Source organism: Fusarium flagelliforme, assembly GCF_020744385.1.
Source record: "Fusarium flagelliforme strain FIESC 12 MPI-CAGE-AA-0113 chromosome Unknown B0J16scaffold_3, whole genome shotgun sequence".
NCBI classification, from domain to species: Eukaryota; Fungi; Ascomycota; class Sordariomycetes; order Hypocreales; family Nectriaceae; genus Fusarium; species Fusarium flagelliforme.
Window position 1 is genome coordinate 315,799 of NW_025763505.1, and position 21,164 is coordinate 336,962.

Consider the following 21,164-nt stretch of genomic DNA (forward strand, 5'->3'; position numbering starts at 1 on the left):
GCTGTTGTCCTTCCAAATTTGTTGAGCTTCGCTTTCAACTACTACTTTCTAAAACTATAACCAAACTTGCAAACTACCAGCAGCTTTGCATCCTTATCCCTACAATCATGTCTGTCGCTTGGAACCCAATCGATAACGATGACATTGAGGCTAAGAAGGCTTTCGATGCTCTCAGTCGCTCGGTAGATAAAGTCATTCTTCCCTCTGCGGAGCAGGGTCAGCCAAGTCGGTTCATCCTGCGCTCCAAGGCCTACTTTGGTGAGTCACCTCAAAGGAGGTATCCCAGTAATTTATCACTCAGTCTAATATTTTTGGATAAATAGATGTCCAGGCCTATGTCTTAAGCGGAAGGGATTTCCCTACGGGCTACACTGACTTTGACAAGATACCCGACTCCACTTTCAACAAGCTCTGGGAGATTGATAGTGAAATCTACAGTGTACGTCGGGAGACATGAGGGTTCATTATATTTTGCTTCCTACTAACCTTACTTTTCCCGGAAAGAAAACCGAGGATACCATGATAGCTGTTGGTTCCACCTGCTGGGACTACCACGAGAACCACCTTGCCAAACTCGGTACATCCAACCTGTTTTGTACCCCTCAATCCACCGTATATTGAAGTGAGCTCATCAACCTCTTATATACAGTGACTGTTGGCCAGACTGCGATTCAATACAGCGATGACAGTGTCGATTTGTTTGAGACAGCAGAGGATATCAACTTACGACACCAACTTGACATCATCCTAGACGACAAGTACGCTTCGTATGATGATTTTGATGATGACTACAGAGATGCCAAAGAGGCAGCGCAGTTGACTTTGAGCATGCTGCGAGACAATGCGAGAGATAAGTACAACAGAACAAACGAAATCACGCAGACTCTTGTTCGAGTAAGGATTGCCCGCTCCCTTGACAGGAATCCAAATCTTTTTAATTCAGGCCGAGGCTGACATACCTCCTTTTCCTTCCATTCAGTTCAGGGAAAGAGTTCTAGACAATCAGTCGGCCGTCAGATATCTTATCAAGCAGTACAAGACGGGCCCCGTTGAGAACAGATCGGATAAGAAAACGCCTTACGTAGAAATCCTCAACAAAGACCTTGCCGACAACCTCTTCAACCTCAGCAACAAGGTGAATGAGGTCCGAGACAAATATTCTGATTGGGTATGTGACATCGTCCTTTTCCCCCACGGCTGTTTCATATTCTCGAAGGTAGCAAATTTTTGATTCGTTCGCTGTAGGAGACAAACACTTCAATTCCCGTCGGCACCTGCTGGATCGGACCTCTTGGATGGGCTGTTATGAGTATTCATGGGACCAAGGATTCCGATTTGTACAGAGCATATAATGGCTTGCAAGACCTGATGGCGAAACACCAACAGGACCGACAGGGAGAGACGGAGCTCATTTCATTTGTGAATCAGTTGGCCACTCAGTACACTGATATCGACCAGAAGATGGCCGACGCCATCGCAGCCAGAACAGAGCTTAGCCAACTCTTCAGAAATCAGGCTGAATGCTATGACAAGATTGCTGTGTCTATCGACCGCATGAAACCCACCACCGATCTGAGAGGCCGCAAGCAGTATATTCAGTATCAGATGAAAGTTGCCATCGGCAAGCTCAGAGAAGTAAGTATTTTTACATCCTATTTATCAACTGGTTTGACTTGACCATGCTGACGCTGTGTCTTCCTTAGTTGAAAGTTGTGGCCGAGGAATTTACCAGAAGTATTATGACCCAAGTTAAACTCTAATGGACTTGCCCGTCTCGAAGTTGATTCATGTTTGCCTAAGACGTTGTCCACAAGAAAATAGGAAACGTTTTCCATTCCTTGGGTAGTCAGTTGGGAGTTCTTTGTTATTTAGAAATCCAGTCATTATGGTATTCACACACAAGACCAATCTCGTGATTTTTGCCAATGATGACTACTCAAACTCCATCATTATCGCCAAGTCGGCAATTACATATTTACCGTAGCTGTTGATGTTGATCATCGGCTCAACCGTCTCCGACTACCAAAATCATGAATTTTCAGTGATAGTGGCAAGTCGTATTATTATCGAGTAAGACCGCCTGTACAGGCAAAGGAATTGAATCATGGAAGTGGAAGTGGATCGTAAAATCCGGTTTCTCTCCAGATGAACTAATCCCAAAAGAGCTACTCCGTCGCTGACCTCCATGGGGGTATTAGTCAGGGTACGACTCGGGGTAATTACTTAGCCGGCCAAGTGAAAAAGGGAAAGTGTAAACGAACTTATCGCAGCAACAGACTCACCGCTGCTGATTGGCCTAGATGGTGAGATCCAGGGTAACAGAAATCTCAAGAAAACATTTCTAGAATTCTGTGTTGGTCTTTATCTCGTTTCTATCTAGATACTGGAGATTAAGAATGATCATCTTTGAGCTTATGTAGAGATTAATTTATGCTTAATTCCTGGATGCTGTAGTATGCAATCGCCGTCTCCCAGTCAAATCTAGCTATGGGGTGTTCTCATGGGCATTCCACCTCAACTTGAACAAAAGCCCCAATGATGGTCACAGCTCACAACACGAGGTCTACTGCTCGGTCAATTACTATTCTCAACACCAAACATTCACCATGATCAAACGCGAACCCCCTTATTCACCATTTCTCGGTGTTGACGCGGTTGTGATACGGTCCAGCTATGGACCGAATGCTCACACCGCGGTATGTGGGCAAGCGAGTACGGCTATCACGGTTATAAAAAAACGGCAAGCCGTCGAGCCGATAAACGAATCTGGCGGTCACAACTCACATACATAAATAAGCGGGCAGCAAAGATTCCACCGAACCGCGTGAGTCGATTTCGCATGAACTTGACCTGCAGTAATTGATAAGCGGGAGGCCAGGCGAACAGACTGCATGTAACGTTGACACTACAGAGTATCTTAGTGGGTCTTTTTTTTCTCCCGTGAGAGAAAAACTGGTGCCTGTCAACAAGCTACACGGATAGACGGCCTCTGTATTGGTCTGAGCACTCTGAGAGTTAAGTCCGGTCCGGCCGTCAGTACGTATCTCCAAACCTTCCCCTCATTTCTGGGGAACAATAAGCTCGTGGGATAGGTCCGTCTCCATATCTGTTCCATCGTGCTCAACAAAAATTTCTGTCCTTGATCCACTGTGGTGAGATTTCAAGGATGGAGTTGGGGGAAGCAAGCAAAGGGTCTTTGATTCTTGTCCACAATTTTATTAATTCGCCGTGTTTCAATGGCTGGGACTCCAATTTCCCCGAGAGTTCCCCGTTTCCCCCAACTTGCAGTGGTACTTGGCACACATTTCATGAGCACTAACCAGGAATAACCATGAATCAGTAATTGGAGAAGAAAAGAGTTATTTTATCATGTTATTTTACATTCGTCATAGTTGATCTTAGCTAAGGTTTCAACTGCCGCTACTCCAAGACGGATAAATCGGCCAAGGCTCATGGCTAGCCGGGATGTGATCGACAGGACATGGCCGAATGGTTTTCGTTGGAAACCTTCTAGAATATATCCCGCGGGATGTCTAAACTCAATTCATGAGGGATTACTCTCCTGAAGGACTATAGTAAACAGTATCACATCCAAGACAGTGAGACTCGTCTTCGGCGTAAATATTCTGTTGAAAATGATATCTGAACAGCAAGGCACCCTGGCTATCCACTGCCGTAGACGCAGGTCCTAGCGGGAGCCTCATTGCCTGCCCTACAATAAAATTCCCAAAGCAGTTACTCCGAGTCTCGTTTACTGGCCATACCAGATTCACTTCCCACTTTTACCCTCCGAATCTCCAACTCGCGACTCGCGACAATGACGAAGGCGGACCCGGTTCCCCACAATATTTTGAAGCCACCGAAAAGAGACCGTGCCGTAATATCCGTCTAAGTTGACAGTCAACTTCTCCAGTATGGGAGACAGAGAGAGACATTTTGGAAACGATAACAAATTCATATCACGTTAATGGCATATCTCATGATTCAAACTAACCCCCACATACGGGGCAATTGCCCTCCGTATCCCATGGGGCTCCGCAACAAGACTCTCTCTAGCTCCAACTCCGCGATGATCCATCTGGTATAAAGAACTCCAGCTCACCTCCCCTCATTGTGTTCTCCAGCATCGTTCTTTTTCATCATCACCGACAAAATGAGCGTGCCAACTTATCTCGGCGCAAGCGGCAAGTCCCTCGCGATTCTCCAAATCGCCGCCATCGTGGCACCCTCCTTCATCCTCTTCGGTTACAACCAAGCTGGTATCGGCGGTCTCCTCACCGAAAAAGATTGGGTAAAGACGTTCCCCGAGATCGACACCGTCAACACCACCGGTGCTGAGAAGAGCGCAAAGTCAACACTGCAAGGCTTTGTCGTCGCGACTTTTGTCATTGGTGCCTTGATTGGTTCCTTGTCTTGTTCGTGGACTGGTGATAAGTTTGGTCGACGAAATGTTATCTTTGCGGCTGCTGTTTGCACCCTCATTGGAGAAATCCTTGAGGCCAGTTCCTTTGGACTTGCGCAGTTTATCGTTGGACGAGTTATTATCGGTTTGGGTATTGGACAGTTGAGTTCTATTGTTCCTGTGTGGCAATCTGAGACCTCTGCCGCTCAGAACCGTGGTCGTCAAGTCGTTCTCACTGGACTCTTCATCTGTCTCGGATACGTTCTCGAATCATGGATCAACCTCGGCTTCTTCGAATTCGAGCACGGTTCCGTGACATGGCGCCCTCCTATCGCTATCGCCATCCTCTTCTCTCTTATCCTCATGGCCTCCATCTACTGCTTCCCAGAATCTCCCCGCTGGCTCGTCCTCAAGAACCGCTCCGAAGAAGCGCGCCACTCCGTCGCAGCCCTCCGCGGTCTCCCCATCGACTCCACCGAAGTCCTCGCCGAAGTCGCCGGTATTGAGCACTCCCTCGAGGAAACCTCCGACAAGGCAGCTCGTCTTGGCGACATGCTCAAGATGGGCGACGACAAGCTCCTCTACCGCTTTATCCTGTGTATCCTGCTCCAGTTCTACCAGCAGATGTCCGGTTCCAACCTCGTCAGCGTGTACGCCAACATTCTTTTCCAGAAGAACCTTGGCCTCGACGCCGAGACTTCCAAGGCTCTTACCGGCGGTGCCCTGACCTGGAAGTTCCTCGCTTCGTTCGTTGCTTTCTTCACCATCGATCGATTCGGTCGTCGTGCCGTGTTCATTATCAGCGGTGTCGGTATGTCGGCTTGTATGATTGCGCTGGCTGTTAGCACTTCTTTCGGATCCGAGAACAAGCCTGCTATGATTGTCGCTGCTGCCTTCATTTACTTGTACAACACCTTTGTGCCCATCGGTTTCTTGGGTGCCAACTTCTTGTACTGTACTGAAGTCGCGCCTATCCGACTCCGAATGGCCATGTCTTCCATCTCGACCGCCAACCATTGGCTATGGTAAGTTTCGTCGCAAGTCTGACCTCTTCATAACAAATATTAACATCTTCTCAGGAACTTCATCGTCGTCATGGTCACTCCCGTCGCTCTCGAGAGCATCGGCTGGCAATACTACATCGTGTACGCCGTCATCGCTGCCTGCGTTCCCGTCTCGGTGTACTTCTTCTTCCCCGAGACCATGGGTCGCAACCTTGAGGAGATTGAACTCATCTTCAAGGAGTCACCATCTGTCTTCTCGACTGTCAAGTTCGCCAAGAACAGACCTCGCAACACTCCTCAGGAGTTTCTTGCTGGCAAGGAGAAGGCAGACCACTTGGAGGAGGGTGACGAGTAAAATGGATTTAGCGAAAGAAAGCGACTGTGTTTATGCTTAACGATAGAATTACCAGACTGGAAAAGTCTTGGAATACAATGATTATGATCAATGCATATTTTTATTCATGTGAATGTAATTGTTCCTGATGTGCAGCTTCGCATCGTGAGACTGCATCAAATTAACCGGTGATCATCAGATAAACTGATATCCAATTCGTGGAGGAATTAATAAACTCTTGACTTGCCAAAAACTAATCTCATTTCAGGGACTTAGGCCGAGTCAGTTATGGAGCTTCTCTCAAAAATACGACCTTGAGCCCACAAGCTGTTTCACGCGCACGAATCCAAATGCCCAATTCCTCCAACCCTTGTCATTACTCCAACACGGAATCAAGCCATGATCGACAAAAGTCTAACGTCATGATTTATCCACCCCAGAATTCACCCGCCATGATCGTCTTCTTCCCCGCATTCAATTGATCATACTCCAGGTTCTTTGCTGAGCTTCACCGGTTAAACATGTCTTGAGTTCCATCCTCGGCATTGGACATGATTCGATCGTCAAAAGTGCGGAGAAGCATCATGCTTAATTATTGGACCGCTTCGTACCTGCAGTTTCCCTCATCTTAGCCCACGTCACATGGAAGAATCGGTTCATGACTGGGGCGGATGAATATAGGCGAGACCAACTTATGGCTAAATAGAAAGTATATATATATGCATCATCATCCTGCCAAAACCCAATTGCAACCTCATCTGCAGAGTGTAAGCTTTTCATCATGGTTCGCTTCAGTTCACTCCTGGCGGCTGCGGCATGCTTTGTTGCTGCCGAGTCTGTCAACATCGAGGTAGCATCCAAGGGCGGAAACGCCACTAGCGGTCATCAATACGGTTTCCTTCATGAGGTAAGCCCAACACATACACACCGTTGTGACCCAGCTAATTGTGCAGGACATCAACAACTCTGGTGATGGTGGCATCTACGCCGAACTCATCCGCAACCGCGCCTTCCAATACAGCAAGAAATATCCTGTCTCGCTCTCCGGCTGGCGTCCTATCAACGGCGCAAACCTTTCCCTCAACCGCGCTGGCGAACCTTTGTCCGAAGCTCTCCCTGTGTCTATGCGCGTCAAGCCTACCAAGAACGCCAAGGAGATTGGTTTTCAGAACGAGGGCTACTGGGGCATGGATGTCAAGAAGCACAAGTACACCGGCAGCTTCTGGGTAAAGGGTTCCTACAAGGGCCACTTCACCGCATCTCTGCGCTCAAACTTGACCGATGATGTTTTTGGTAGCGTCAAGGTCAAGTCAAAGGCTAAGAAGGATAAGTGGGTTGAGCATGAGTTTAAGCTTACCCCCAAGATGGATGCTCCTAACAGCAACAACACTTTTGCTATTACTTATGATCCCAAGGGTGCTGATGGTAACCTGGACTTTAACCTTATTAGTCTGTTTCCTCCTACGTACAAGGGTCGCAAGAACGGTCTTCGAGTTGATCTTGCTGAGGCTCTCGAGGGTCTTCACCCTAGTCTGCTCCGCTTCCCTGGCGGTAACATGCTTGAGGGAAACACCAACAAGACCTACTGGGACTGGAAGGATACTCTCGGTCCTCTTCGCAACCGTCCTGGTTTCGAGGGTGTCTGGAGCTACCAGCAGACCCACGGTCTTGGAATTCTCGAGTATCTCCAGTGGGCCGAGGACATGAACCTCGAGATCATCGTCGGTGTTTACGCCGGTCTTGCTCTTGACGGTGGTGTTACTCCCAAGGATCAACTCCAGCCTCTCATCGATGATGCTCTTGATGAGATTGAGTTTATTCGCGGCCCTGTTACTACCAAGTGGGGTAAGAAGCGTGCTGAGCTTGGTCACCCTAAGCCCTTCAAGCTTTCTTACGTTGAGATCGGTAATGAGGATTGGCTTGCTGGTTACCCTGGTGGCTGGAACAGCTACAAGGAGTACCGATTCCCCATGTTCCTCGAGGCTATCAACAAGGCCCACCCTGACTTGACCGTTATTTCTTCCGGTGCTTCTATTGACCCTGTCGGTAACAAGAACGCTGGCTTCGACATTCCCTCACCCGGTATTGGTGACTACCATCCTTACCGTGAGCCCGATGCTCTCGTTGAGGAATTCGACCTTTTCGATAACAACAAGTACGGTCACATCATCGGCGAAGTCGCATCTACCCACCCCAACGGCGGCACCAAGTGGGAAGGCAAGCTCATGCCCTACCCCTGGTGGATCTCCGGTGTCGGTGAGGCCGTCGCTCTGGTCTCCTACGAGCGCAACGCCGATCGTATTCCCGGAACATTCTACGCTCCCATCCTCAAGAATGAGAACCGCTGGCAATGGGCCATCACCATGGTCCAATTCGCCGCCGACGCCGCCATGACCACCCGCTCTACAAGCTGGTACGTCTGGGAGCTCTTCGCCGGCCACCCCATGACCCACACCCTCCCCGTCAAGGGCGACTTGGACCCTCTGTTCTACGTCGCTGGTAAGAACGAGGATAAGGGTACTCTTATCTGGAAGGGTGCTGCGTACAACACCACGAAGCACGCCGATGTTCCTGTCTCTGTGGCTTTTGAGGGTGTCAAGGCTGGTACCCAGGCTGAGCTTACCCTTTTGACCAACAAGGAGAAGGATCCTTTTGCGTTTAACGACCCTCACAAGGGAAACAATGTTGTTAAGAGCACCAAGAGTGTTATCAAAGCTGATAAGAAGGGTGCTTTCAAGTTCACTATGCCTGAGCTTAGTGTTGCTGTTCTTGAGACTACCAAGAAGAGAAAGGCTTTCATGGGTTAAGCATGACTCATGGATAAGTCCGTGGGAGTAGCTTTATATGTAAATAGTTAGATACTTTACAATGATGAGATACGTAAGATAAAAAGATGTCATGATATGATGTGGTCTTGAACTTATTTATTAAATAAGACTATGTGTTATGTGAGTGATGATGTTCCATCACTCAAACTCGCCTTCAGCCCCATGTTCAAACCTTCGTGAATTAACAGGCTCTTCAAAAGAGAAGTATTCCCAATCACAAGGTTGATCACGCGGTGTATCAGAAACCTTGAACCCCCTAAACTCAACTTCCCTACCCATGAAAGGAACTTTGATCCTCCCCACAAACTTAGTAAACTCATCATCAAGAAACTCAATATCTCCACACTCCGGCTCGGAGACAGTTTCACCACTGGCAATCTCTTTTCCTCTCAGTCGGAAGAAGAAGCGTCGATCTGTTGAAGGAGACCATTCTGGTTGTGGCGCCGTGCATGTCTTAGAGCCACACTTCCTCAACATGACATTCGGATCGTAGGAATGCTCCAAGGCGTCCAAGGCTGAGTCGTTGGTTGATAAGAGCATGACTCCATCCATTTCACCAAGCTCAATGTTTGCGCATGCGACCTCATCTCGCTCAAAGATGTCCAGTCTTTGCATTTCACCGTGCTCGTAATCGTTACGGAATTGAAGTTCATCGCACTTGATGATATACGATCCTTGAAAACGACCACCTGGTTTATCCGACAGGTACTCGTAGTGTTCGCCCATGGCTTCCAACCATGCCATTTTCCTAGCCCGCTCTCCTCGACCGAAGGGGTAGGCGACAGTCTCTGCTAATCCCTGAACCTCACCAAGTGACCGCCCGACAACGATGCGACGGGTATCATCGCCCACGATAGCTGTGAATAAGCCGAATTCGTGCGTGGCTATCTTGACGAGGGTGTGCAATTCTTGCATCCCCAGAATAAGAGGTTTGGCTGTCTCTTTTGAGAAGTGGGATTGCAGGAGTGAACGTGTGGCGACTTCGTATGAAGTTGTCTGTGGTTGGACGGGGGCGGTGGCGAAGGTTGACATGTTCAGCCCGTAGCCAGGGGTGACTGAGGGCAAGGTGTTGTTTCGAGGCATGACGATGTTGATGGGATATTCTTTGTGTTGAAAATGATGATCGTGATGATGATGATGTGATGGTGTTGATGCTCTTGGTGGTTGTTCGTGGTACTTCGTTTTGTTTGTAGAGTATTGAAATGGTTGTGAGTTAGTCTTCTGAACTATGCGAGAAGGACCTCTTTTTATATCTGGAAAATCTCTGTCTAAAATTATTGTATGAGCTTTATTGTGCGTAAAGATGAGTTTATCTGTAAGTTTGAAGTAAATGGGATATCACGAGTTGATATTTTAGAACTTTAATTCGGGCGGCACAGAGCCGAAAGAGGAAGGAGAACACGCCTAGTGCACGAATATCCGGCTTGCTCACATTGAGCGTACGAATTCGTTGGAAACAACCCACCTGAGATACGCGACAACCGGGCGTACGCCGGTTCTGGGACTCCGACCGTCGGTTTAACTGTCCATGGTATCAAATGACGCTGAAAGCATTCCAGCTCTCTGTACAAGTAAGAACGGGTCATGGTTCAAGTCATCTTCGTGGTTTGTTTGTTCGAGCTGTGGAAGACCGACGGTGATTTACGCCATCATACCCGAAGGCAAAAGGAACCCGACATGAGTCCCACGAACTCTGTCGACCGCATACTTGCGGAATTCGAAGTATGTGGGACAATCAGAGTACCACTGTAAAGCTTAATCTAGGGCATGGGATGTTGCGTGCATCTCCAGGTATCTGCTGAGGATCTTGATGGTATAAAGTTCCTAATTAGCGATCTTAAATCTCTGGAAAAGGTCACACAAGGGAGAATACACGCATCAATCCACACCCCTCCAGAACTACTTCAACTCTCCAGAAATAGTCCAACTGATCTGATTGCCCGCTTTCGGCACGAACATGGGAACTCAGATTATGCTTGGAACATGATCCCCTCGACAAATGGTGGAATATGTCACCCCTGGCAAATCCTGGAACTTCCTCGACATGAACGCTCAGCTTCACCCATGGTGTGGTTAACGGGCGCTTGAGAGTTTAACTGAAACTGTGTCTTCGTCAAAACGAACCCAAACTTATTCCACAGGAGAGGGGCGGCGAGCTCCATAGCCTCAATTATAGGCAACGGCGGTGCATTCCTTCGGGCTGTATCGCGGTAATGAAATGGGTACTGAGCGAGGGACCGATGCGTGTGAAATGGTGAAGATGGGTTCTTAAACGAAGGGTTGGGTCGAGAAGTCGCTCTGTCCTCTTCCTCAACATCTTCCTTCTCTCGCTCTACTAGCAGATCTCCAGCACATACAAGTACATTCCACCCCCTCAGCCAGATGGACACGAGAATTGTGCACAAATGCCGCTGCTGCACGCATCGCGCATCATAACAGAAGTCCGAAGACGATGGAATATGCTTGCTACTCATGAGAAGGTTCAGCTTACCATATCCATGATAAAACTGAACTAGGAAGGTGGCGTCTATTACCTGTCCGTTGCGTTCTACATCATCACCAGCTTATCAGTGCATGTCGGGGCTTCATGATCAAAAGTGTTGTTCTGTTGAGTACGCATTGCGGGCATCTTCAGATATGTCATCGTCAAAATCCTAAGGAGCGCGTTCCGGAAACTACGAGATCAGGCACCAGCGATCACAGCAAAGAAAGTTCAATCTAATCTGAAGTCAATAATGAAAAGTCTAAAACTCCAATATGCCAATAAAACAAAGTCTATATGAAACTTTTAACCCAACCATGCAATGCAAAAACACAAAAAGCCCCCATTAAACCCAAGCTCAAACTCTCTTACGAGTAAACCTCTCAGCAGGCCATCCCTGCATAGTAGCCTTCTCATCCACAACATCACCCCCCATAATAAGCGTATGCTCCAACAAACAACTATCATTCTCCATCCTGGCTCCACTCAAAAGTCTACTTCCCGTCCTCAAAACACATCGATCTCCAACATCAACCCTGTTCAAGTCGAATTTGCCTCGTGTGTTGATATGCGCTACAACGCTTGCGTCGTCGACAACAACACGATCACCGAGGCTAATAAGATCGGGTTCGGTGAACATGAGACTAGGCGTGCCGTTGGCGAAGAGAGCACAGTCCTTGCCGATCTTGGCGCCGAGAGCACGGAAGTAGAACACGATCCAGGGTGTGCCGGTAAGGAGACTTAGAATGCCGTTGCCTGCGTAGCAGTTTCTTCGGAGACGTTCGATGCCGAGGAAGATTTGCCAGCGTTGACAGTAGGAGGACTTGTCCCAGTCGTAGTTACCGGGTGTTCGACGACCCATGAGAATCCACTTAGACCCAATGACGATACCCATGGCGAGGATGGATTGGATGGTGGTCAAGACAGCCATGGCGACGAGCATAGTGACGAAAATAGCGGCAAGATCCTTCCACCAGATAGCATTCGTGCTGATGAGATGGTTGAGCACCACGCGAACTATCTGGATCGATGAAATACTGGCTGCGTCCCAGTACACAGAGGTAAAGACAGCGAAGAAGGTAGAGTAACAGAAGATAGCGAAAGGACCGAGGACATGGTACGGTGCCAGTTTGAGATAGAAGGCGCGGCCGAAGGGAGATAGATCGCGGGCCCAAGCGTCCTTGTTGGGAGCTTCGTCGGTGACACTTCCAGAAGTCGCACTGCGTTCAGAGTCACTGTGGAGTTTCTCATCATACTGCATCTCGCGCAGAGAAGACTGAGCGCTGTTCTCGGTACTAGAGCCAGTAGACAGACAAATTGCATCGCCGCCGTGAGAACCAACATATGTACCGTGGGGGTAAGTGCCGTTTCGCTTGGTTAAAGCACCAGAGCCCATAGTAACCTTCTCGCCGATTGTAACACCAGGAAGGAGGTTTACACGATCGGCGATCATGGCACGGTCTTGAATGGTGATCTTCTCAGAACCAATACCGTCAGAAGTAATAAGAGCAGAGCGCGACCCAAAGACTACGTCATTGCCAACATCGATGAGATGGTAATCACCGATACCAGGACCAGTACCAGGCCAATAGACACGCTGACCAACCTTGGCACCCAGCGCTCTAAGCGCCATAGAAGTAGCTTCGTAGTGCGTACCAAACATACTCGTCAAGTCATGAAGTTTACCCGTAGGATAAATCTCCTTGATCAAAGTAACTCTCCAAGCAGAGACGGTAGAGGTATCCTGCTTAGAGGTAGCTCGAAGTTTACCAAAGATGCAGTCCAAGACGGATTTGATGATCATGACGAAAGCGAAGAGGAAGAAGGGTCCGAAGATGCAGCCTGCGACGCGCGCTAGGTAGTGGTATCCGATACGTGTAGGCTGGCAGAACCAATCGACACTGCTTCGAAGAGGAGATGTGGAAGGTGAAGCCTTCGTGAGAACCATGCCGACAAGACCACCTGCCCAGGGAAGCGCGGCGACAAACATGGCCAGAAACTTCAGAGGGAAAGTGAAGAGGATGTTGAGAAGCCAGTGTCCAGACTTGCGCTCGCTGGGAAGTTGATCTCGGTACTCCTCGCTGGCATCTTGCATCTCCCAGGTAGACGAGTTGAAGCCCAGACAGGTGTTAGCTGGCATGGTGGTACCCGGAACCACAATAGAAGAAAAGCCAACAGTGCACTTCTCACCGATGTTGATACGGCCAAGATACATGGAAGTGTTCCCCTCAGCAGCGAAAGGACGACAAGTACATCCAGTAATGTTCGCATCATCCCCAATAGAAACGAGATCATACTCCCCAATCGCAGCACCCTTGAGCTTGACGTTCTTGCCAATGGATGCACCCATGAGACGATAGTAGAATCTCAGCGTCATATCATTAGAACTGAAGAAGCCCTTTCCACAAACAGCGACAATCTTCTGCACCAGCCACCACCGCGTATGGTAGAATCCCCACATGGGGTACATACCCTCGCGGTAACGCCCAATGATGAGCCACTTCGCGATGATACCGACGATGGGAGAGACACAGCGGGTGACGAAGCGGGAGATCAGCATGGAGACGACCAAGTTGACGAAACGGCCTGGGACGGAGGCGTTGGTGGGGAGTTTCTGGCTGTATGCCAACGCGACGAAGAAGCATGTCCACTGGAATGCGCGACGGAGGGGATAGACTACCATAATGGGAACGAGTTGGAGGATCATGAGAAGAGGATTCGTGGAGCTGTACGTCTTGGTGCAGCCCTCAACGGTATCTTCTTGATCACCACCCGCCTTCTTAGCCTCAAGCTTCATATCAACATGCGCAGCAAGCTTCGCCACAGTTCCATCATTAAAGACAGTCGTGATAGGAATGGAAATGTTGAACTCAGAGCGCAAAGCAGCCAGGAGACGGCCGGCCCTAAGAGAATCACCTCCCAGAGTGAAAAAGTCGACGCCGCGGGGGATATCGGAGGGTGGAAGGGATAGAACTTCCGCAAAGGCCTTAGTGATGAGACCTTCTGTGCTGCCTTCGAGCTGTTTCATGGATGCTTGAAGCAGCTCATCGAGTTGAGATTGGAGAAGTTCGATGTTGACTTCGTTGGAGGAGTTGCGAGGCAGAGGACGGTAGAGGATGTGGATTTCGCTCGGAATGGCGTAATTGTCGACAAGGCCAACGAGTTCATGACGAATGCTACTCGTCACGGCGGTATCGACAGCGATGTCGCTCGTCTTGGGAGCCAAAACAGCTTGAGGCGCACCATCAGATCCTTGGAGACAGAAAACATCGACATGACCAGGCACAACGCTCTGAATCTGAGTTGAAAGCGTGTGATAGTCCACTCGACACGGCTTAGACTCAATCGATACAGAAAGCTTGGTATCAGCAGGAGGACAAACCGCATCCCAGTGTCGTCCCATATGCGGTGTATCATCCGTCACAGTAGGAAGATCCATTCGCTTGCCCAGGTTGATTCGTAGAACCTTGCCGTTGTTCTTGGGAACGTCGTCCATGTAGGCGATCAGGACGGGCCATTTGGCTTGTTGAAGAGAAGACTTCAACGCAGCGTGGAGAGTCCGGAGGTCGACTCGGGGAACATTGGGAGGTGTGACGAGAACAACACCGACGACTTCCTGAAGAACATCGTGAGTAGCTGAAAAAGCCAATGTCTGCGATACACGGCCATAGATAGGTGAGTCCACAGATCGAGAAGAAGTCATGATAGCGTTCTCAACTTCAAATGGGGAGATCAGTTCGCCACCGCGGTTGATGACTTCCTTGCTTCGACCGGTGATGTAAAGATAGCCATCTTCATCCATGTACCCCAAATCACCAGTGTCGAACCAGCCGCTGGCATTGAAGGGGGACTTGTCGTAGGTACCATCAGGTCGAAGATAGCCCGGGAAGACAGGCTCGCCACGAACACAGATTCGACCGACTGTGTGGTTTGGCACGGCGTCCTCTGACCAGTCGAGAATGGTGAGTTCAGGACCGGTGCTGATACCGGATGTACCTTCACGGTCGAGACGGTAGTTCAGTGGTGGAGTAGAAATGGGCATGCATCTGAGTGTGTTAGCACGAGATATCGCTGAGGCTGGGAGGAGTAGCTTACTCTGTCATTCCATAGCTGGGAAGAACAACACAGTCGAAGGTATCGCGAAGCTGATACGCCAATGAAGGAAGTAAACCACCAGCAGCATTACAAGCAAGTCTGATTCTGCTCTTCTGTAGCGCCTCAGGTCGAGCAGCTGCTTCTGCGACGATGACGGAGTGCATAGATGGAGAAGCATAGTACCAAGTAGGCTGGATAGTCTCGGCGACGTCCCAGAAGAGATTGGCGTCGAAGGATGGACAGCATACTGTTGAACCGCCTGCGAAGATTGGAGCAAAGATGTTTCGTACTAGACCACCACTGCGAAACGTTAGTAGATGTTGAGGTGTATGGTGGTACACTTACACATGGTACAAGGGCATCATGTTCAAACAGATATCCTCTGAAGTAAGACCCCATGATTCAATAACAGCCACTACACCAGTGACAATAGAGTGCGTCGTAAGAGGAACAACCTTCTTCGTACCAGAAGTACCACTCGTGAACAGAATAAGACTGATATCATCGGCCTTATTAGCGACACGATCCGAACCAGCAGATACCGCATCACCATTCAACGTCTTAACAGACAAACCCTGTCCAGCGACCCAATCGACAACGAAAACTCGAATGCCATTCTCCGATACCCACGAAGCATCAAGTTGTAGCTTCTCATATTCCTCGTGTGTCGTCAAGATGAAGTTCGCTCGCGCTTGTAGGATATCGGCTCGGAATTGTTCTGGTCCGGCGGCGGGGTTGATAGGTGATGCTGTGTAATATGTCGTCACAGCGATACATGTCGCTGCTAAAAGAGGTCCATTTGGCACGGCGATAGACACAACGGGTTTGCGCGCTGATTCGACAGGAAGGCGAAAGTCGGTAACGAATTGGTGTAGTTCGCGATGCGAGATGACATCTCCACCACTAGAAGCCCTCAACGCAGGCTTATTCTCAGGTGCAATAAACTGTGCAAGGGAGTAATATGAAGCCTTGACCAAGTCAGACGTGTCTCTTAACAAAAGAGCAGACGTCTCGTCTTTTCCAGTTTTGACATCCTCGGGAAGATGTTTGTATACTCGTGTAAGACACTTGACAAGGGCAAAGACAGGCCACGGTCCAGACTCCTCTTTCAATAAATCGTGGAGGAGCTGAAGAGGCCGCGTGGATGGTTGACCTGTTGTGGGGAGCGCAGCCAATAGCTGTGCTTTGTCGGCTCGTAAAGACTGGCTGGTATCGCCGAGCTCGCGCATCAGCTGTTCCATCTTACGAGGGGAGGGGAGACTAGACTCAAAACGAAAGAGAACAAGAAAGGAATGAATGACAGAGGTTGTTGGTCTCAGATCAGATCGTCTAGCGAATATCTGAAGATCTCAATGTTTGTTTTACTACCAACATAAACTCAAGTGACTGCTCACGGTCTATATACTTTCATCACTCTCCTGACGATCCTGTCTGACCGTCGCAGCAAGCTGCCTCTCAAACACAGTTTACATGGCCCAATCTGCCTCGCTGCCTGCTTCGCTACAAGATTAAGGTAATAGTATCCTCTTCGAGTGTCTATCACTTGCCGTGCTTAGTAAAGGGGTGTGTTGCAGCCCGTGCTTGCGTGTTCTGTGCTGTAACTTAGATATCAGATTGGTCTTGACAGGGCCTGTCCTGGAGATTATTTCCACTGCGGCTCTGCTATTAGTCGGACCGTATTCTTGGCTTGCATGTCACTGCCTAAAAGGGAAAGGTTAGTGGCTGTACTGCCGAGCGCTAGTGCCGGCTCTTATGGAAGACGCAAGACTGTGGGATAATCCCACCCAAGCCTGCATTTTGAGGCAGAACTTTATTGTATTGCTTATCTTATTGCTGATATATCGTGCATTTCACCAGAAAGGTTACAATTACAGTTCGGACAACGGTGTGTATCACAGCCCGAGCGATTAGCCTCAAAATTTGAAAGGTCCACAGTGTTGCAGGCACAGACTCTTTGACTGAAACCTGTCAAGGCCATTAAGCTTGCTTGCTTAGTTGGTCCCTCCTCCCGGCGAACCAACTGTGGCTACTGTCAAGTAACTAGCAGGGGTCTGTTCTTGACCGAGTGGCCCAGTCAGTGGCTTGAGTCGTCACGAATGGAACCGTCAAAGCCGCTCGGTCTAAGCGATATCAGGTCCTAGCACTATCTTTCCCACTAAAGCTTCTAGAAATGACGATGGTCGGCAGTTAAAATTCCACGGAATATCCGCTTGACACTTTGACATGTTGAGCGGGTCTTTGGCCTGAGACACACAGATACTGATCAACATCGCTTTGACATTTGCATTTTTTCATCAAGTTTAAAAAAGACGCACGTAGAAGCACGGATAAGCCTGACAACGAAAAAGAATTTTCTCTTCCCATTTGGCTACAGGACGCGCCATGACATCACTGCCACTATGGAGAAGAGATGATAGGTCCCTATGTTTGGTCTATAGTACAGTATCTACTATATGTGGGCGGAATGAGCCCCATTGGTCGACGCGTATATGTAACGTCGGAAATAAAGTGCTTACGAAGCTTTATCCAATAAGGTTCTTAAGCTTGTATACAACTCTACAATCTTATCTCAGATGAAGGGAAGGATGAATAAACAATTGATCTACGGAATGTCGCAAGGGGGATTACGCGGTCAAGGATTGCGCATGTAGATCTTTACAAATACAACCCCAAGAAAAGAACGGAGAAATTCTACGGACGGTCCGAATGAAACTCCAGAATGTTTCAGTCAAAAAACACCGAGAGGTTTTCCCCAGGAGCCCAGTGAGGCTCCTGCTCAGTGGAACAGACAGGCACAATCCAGTGGGACAAGCCTCATCGAGTGGGACAAACAAGCATAATCCAGTGGCAGGCAGAGCAGGGGAGGTGTCTCAGGTCAATGCCATTGGCTCAGCTTCCTCAGCTCGAGTCAAGCGAATATTATCCAAGCAAAGCCAAGATCTACAGTAGATCTTCCCGATTTTCTTAATTCTCCTATACAGGCCCCGCGAGTATCCGAGATTGTTATCGGTGAAATATTATTTCGTTCTGCAGTTTCATACTCATTGGGCAGCAAGTCAATGCGCGGACCGAATTTCCGGGGAATATTCTATGGGACTTTGAGTTCTTTTCTTCCCATCTGTCAGATATCGTCGGGACATGCAGGAGATGTTCCTGATGAAGAAGGACCTGCAGTAAAAGTGGTGCAAAGATCAACTTGATGATGGAGATGTCGATTAGCACTCAATGCGATGGGTAGATTTGCTCTTTCGGGTAACATAACGATAAGGAAAGGGCCCCCAGTCTCAATTTGCAATGGGGATTTTACAGATTATGACTTCATAGCAACATCTCATCTTGCGTCAGTCGGAAGCTTTAGGGTAGAACTGCAATTGTATTGTGGGTTGAAAGCACGGTATTTTCGTCTGGTTGCCCGATATCACCCATAACACTATAGGTTATGAACTTCGCTCAAAGCGTGGTTCCTCTACCAGTGAAAAAAATCTCATCCTTGTTGAAAGTGAACGCCTTTATGGAAGAATTCTTTTCCTGGTTGGCTGCATTCTCCACCTCCTCAGTGTTAACGGTAATAGTATAGCCAGGCCCCTCCAGCTGCAAAGCCAAACCAGCACTCGTTGGTTCGCTGTCGCTCTCTGGCCTTTCGCCTTGGACCATCCCCATGTAGTTCTTGATCTTGAGAGTTCGTGTTTCCCAGTTGAATAACTCATCTCTCGGATATCGTACTCGATTACCGTTGGTTCTGTTCACAATCTCAACCTCGGGTATCGCACGATTCCCATCGACGGGAAGGAATTCCGCAGCAGCGGTAAAAGTTGGTTGACCCACTGGTGTAAATATGAGGCTGACCGAGCCACGTGGCTGGCAATCCAACAAAACCAGCATGGTGTCGTCTGCTAGCTTACGCTGAGCAAGAACCTCTACTTTTGGTGGGTCTGAGCCCTGAACCTGGCATTCCAGCCGGGGAAAGCTCGCTAGTACCTGGCTGCGAAGGAAGAGTCCATAGGACGGAACTTGCCGTTTGTCTAGAGCTTCCCTTGTCGCCGTGCGTAGATTGTCCTTGTCTGATTGGCTAAAGTTATAATTTGCCAAGCTTAACGCACCGTCAACAAGGACATCGGTCCAATTCTTGTCGATGTGGAAGAAGCGTAGAGACTCTGATGGTAGATGCGAAGTGTCAGAAATCAAGTAGTGGGCTGGTATACCATTGAGAAGTAGACGATTGAACACCCATTCTTCGACGATGGCAGAGTCCGTCTTCTTTGGCATGAGAGGGCGTGAGCGAGTGGGAACACCAGAGGCACCCAGTCTCTCCATCAAACCGGACAGTCCAGCGATAACATCATGTCTGGAGCCATACGAGGTTGATTCCCCCGAAAGCTCTGCTTTTCCCCTTTGAGATTGAAGCTCGTCACGTAGTCTAGTAAGCGCGATTGTGAACTTGCCGTCTTTCAACGCCAAGCTCTTGCCCAGCTGCCAAGCCGAATCATACGAGATATCAACGAGGTTCAGATCCGGATCGTAGATCCGTAAATCTCCGTCGAACTTGGCAATATCCTTGTTCAAAGGATACGGCACCCGTCTTGGCGCGAGTGGGCCACGGTACATAGCGGCTGTTTCCTCGCCCGTTTGGATTCGGTGACGGACAAGAGTGTAGCCTTCGTTCAGCCTTTTAGCGACAGCGGCACCTTTACCATTGTTGGAACTCAATTGGCCAGATCCAAGCATTGATAAACTCATATTCGTGCCAAGACCAGCCGCGTTCGGCGGTAAAGCATTGTAGGACCAACTATACAAACTGGTTATGATGACCCGCTCTTTACCGTCTAATGAATTGACAGACTGTCCGTGAATACCCTGTAAAGAGACCAGGTGCGCGAATACGGGAGTAGGGTTCTTGATATCGTCGGGCCCTAGCCGGTGTGAGATAACAACGCTTGAAGCTAAAGCGTCGCCGTCGTCGTTCTTTCTGACATGCGACATGAACCGAAAAGGTGATACGTCGAAGACTTCCTGTCCGTCCGAGTCTGAATTGGTCGCAAACAGACCCTTGAAAAGACCACCGGGAATAGTGATGATGCTGGTCTCCGTTTCATCATCCTTATCTGGGTTGGGTATAAGGTTGACTAGTGTCGGATCGTTGATAGAACCAAGATCGGCAACAGAAATATCCCAGCCAAATGTGTCGTTTATCTTGCCCTCCACATGACCGAAGAATGAGCTCTGCTCTTGTGGCTCAAGCTCAAGCTCATCGCGAGTAAAGATGATCAAAGCAAACCAGGGTACCACAGGGTCTAAATTGGCCCTGTAAGCCCATGGTAGCTCAGAATCTCGAAAAACGACATGCGGGAGTGTCGTAAACGAAGGCGCTGTTTGACCCGGTGCTGGGAACACGGAAAGAATATCTGCAGATCCGTCATCTGCAGCGCTCAGGGACCATTGCGCTGGGACAGCTTCAACCTTATTCTCCGCGGACATGGAATACGGGCGATCCTCCAGGGATGATACGATGGTCTTTTTTACTCCCACGTTGTACCCGTTGGGATCCAAAGAGGTCGACATGATTGTTATCTCTTCACCGCTCGAAAAAGATGAGAAGATACGAGGCTTTCTAGTTGAAGAAATGTCTCGATTAAATGTCTTGGACCCTGTGGAATTCTCCATTTTGTGGCTGGCTGAAAAAGCAAGCATTGGCTGAGGCTATTGGTGAGATGCAACAGGGGTCATGGTCTAGAATTGTCTTGTCTCACCTGGTTTCTCTTGACTCGATCTGAGCCTCCCATCTCTCAATAGCGGATTATTTTCTGACTAGGAAGTAAGCCTTTCATCGAAAGGCACTCCATCAATTTTATCTCCTGCAATGACCAGCGCGATTAGCTCAGAAGCCTTGGCGGAATAACTCCGCACCGCGCGGGAATTTCCCGGACTCGGTATTCCATCCAAATCAACAAGAATCAGAACCAGACAATGCTTGAACAGCAAGTTTCTTGTCGATTGGATTGATATGTGAAGCTCCTGTGCA

The 21,164-nt window shown here is 48.9% G+C and overlaps 6 protein-coding genes across 6 annotated transcripts; 3 read left to right on the top strand and 3 right to left on the bottom strand.

The window, feature by feature from the left end:
• Nucleotides 1-107: 107 nt before the first annotated feature.
• On the top strand, nt 108-1,760 carry B0J16DRAFT_317799 (uncharacterized protein; the record flags this gene model as incomplete). The annotated part of the gene is made up of 7 exons (XM_046125389.1): nt 108-258; nt 324-439; nt 505-577; nt 650-894; nt 944-1,168; nt 1,246-1,635; nt 1,704-1,760. 7 exons carry the CDS (start codon nt 108-110, stop codon nt 1,758-1,760), a joined length of 1,257 nt encoding a protein of 418 aa, XP_045984043.1.
• A 2,393-nt stretch (nt 1,761-4,153) lies between these two features.
• On the top strand, nt 4,154-5,761 carry B0J16DRAFT_317800 (general substrate transporter; the record flags this gene model as incomplete). Its single annotated transcript, XM_046125390.1, has 2 exons — nt 4,154-5,427; nt 5,482-5,761. The coding sequence occupies 2 exons, from the start codon at nt 4,154-4,156 to the stop codon at nt 5,759-5,761; spliced, it is 1,554 nt and encodes a 517-aa protein (XP_045984044.1).
• Nucleotides 5,762-6,521: 760 nt separating this feature from the next.
• On the top strand, nt 6,522-8,572 carry B0J16DRAFT_301707 (glycoside hydrolase superfamily; the record flags this gene model as incomplete). Its single annotated transcript, XM_046124614.1, has 2 exons — nt 6,522-6,647; nt 6,694-8,572. The coding sequence occupies 2 exons, from the start codon at nt 6,522-6,524 to the stop codon at nt 8,545-8,547; spliced, it is 1,980 nt and encodes a 659-aa protein (XP_045984045.1). The 3' UTR covers nt 8,548-8,572.
• Nucleotides 8,573-8,706: 134 nt separating this feature from the next.
• B0J16DRAFT_317802 (uncharacterized protein) lies at nt 8,707-9,651 on the bottom strand (the record flags this gene model as incomplete). Its single annotated transcript, XM_046125391.1, has 1 exon — nt 8,707-9,651. The coding sequence occupies one exon, from the start codon at nt 9,649-9,651 to the stop codon at nt 8,707-8,709; it is 945 nt and encodes a 314-aa protein (XP_045984046.1).
• A 1,639-nt stretch (nt 9,652-11,290) lies between these two features.
• On the bottom strand, nt 11,291-16,356 carry B0J16DRAFT_396374 (uncharacterized protein; the record flags this gene model as incomplete). Its single annotated transcript, XM_046132266.1, has 4 exons — nt 11,291-14,900; nt 14,958-15,096; nt 15,146-15,445; nt 15,491-16,356. Coding segments are annotated over 4 exons (4,797 nt in total), but the record flags the coding sequence as incomplete, so codon positions are not given.
• Nucleotides 16,357-18,510: 2,154 nt separating this feature from the next.
• On the bottom strand, nt 18,511-20,924 carry B0J16DRAFT_336489 (uncharacterized protein). Its single transcript, XM_046127232.1, has one exon. The coding sequence runs from the start codon at nt 20,831-20,833 to the stop codon at nt 18,596-18,598; it is 2,238 nt and encodes a 745-aa protein (XP_045984048.1). The 5' UTR covers nt 20,834-20,924; the 3' UTR covers nt 18,511-18,595.
• Nucleotides 20,925-21,164: the final 240 nt, after the last annotated feature.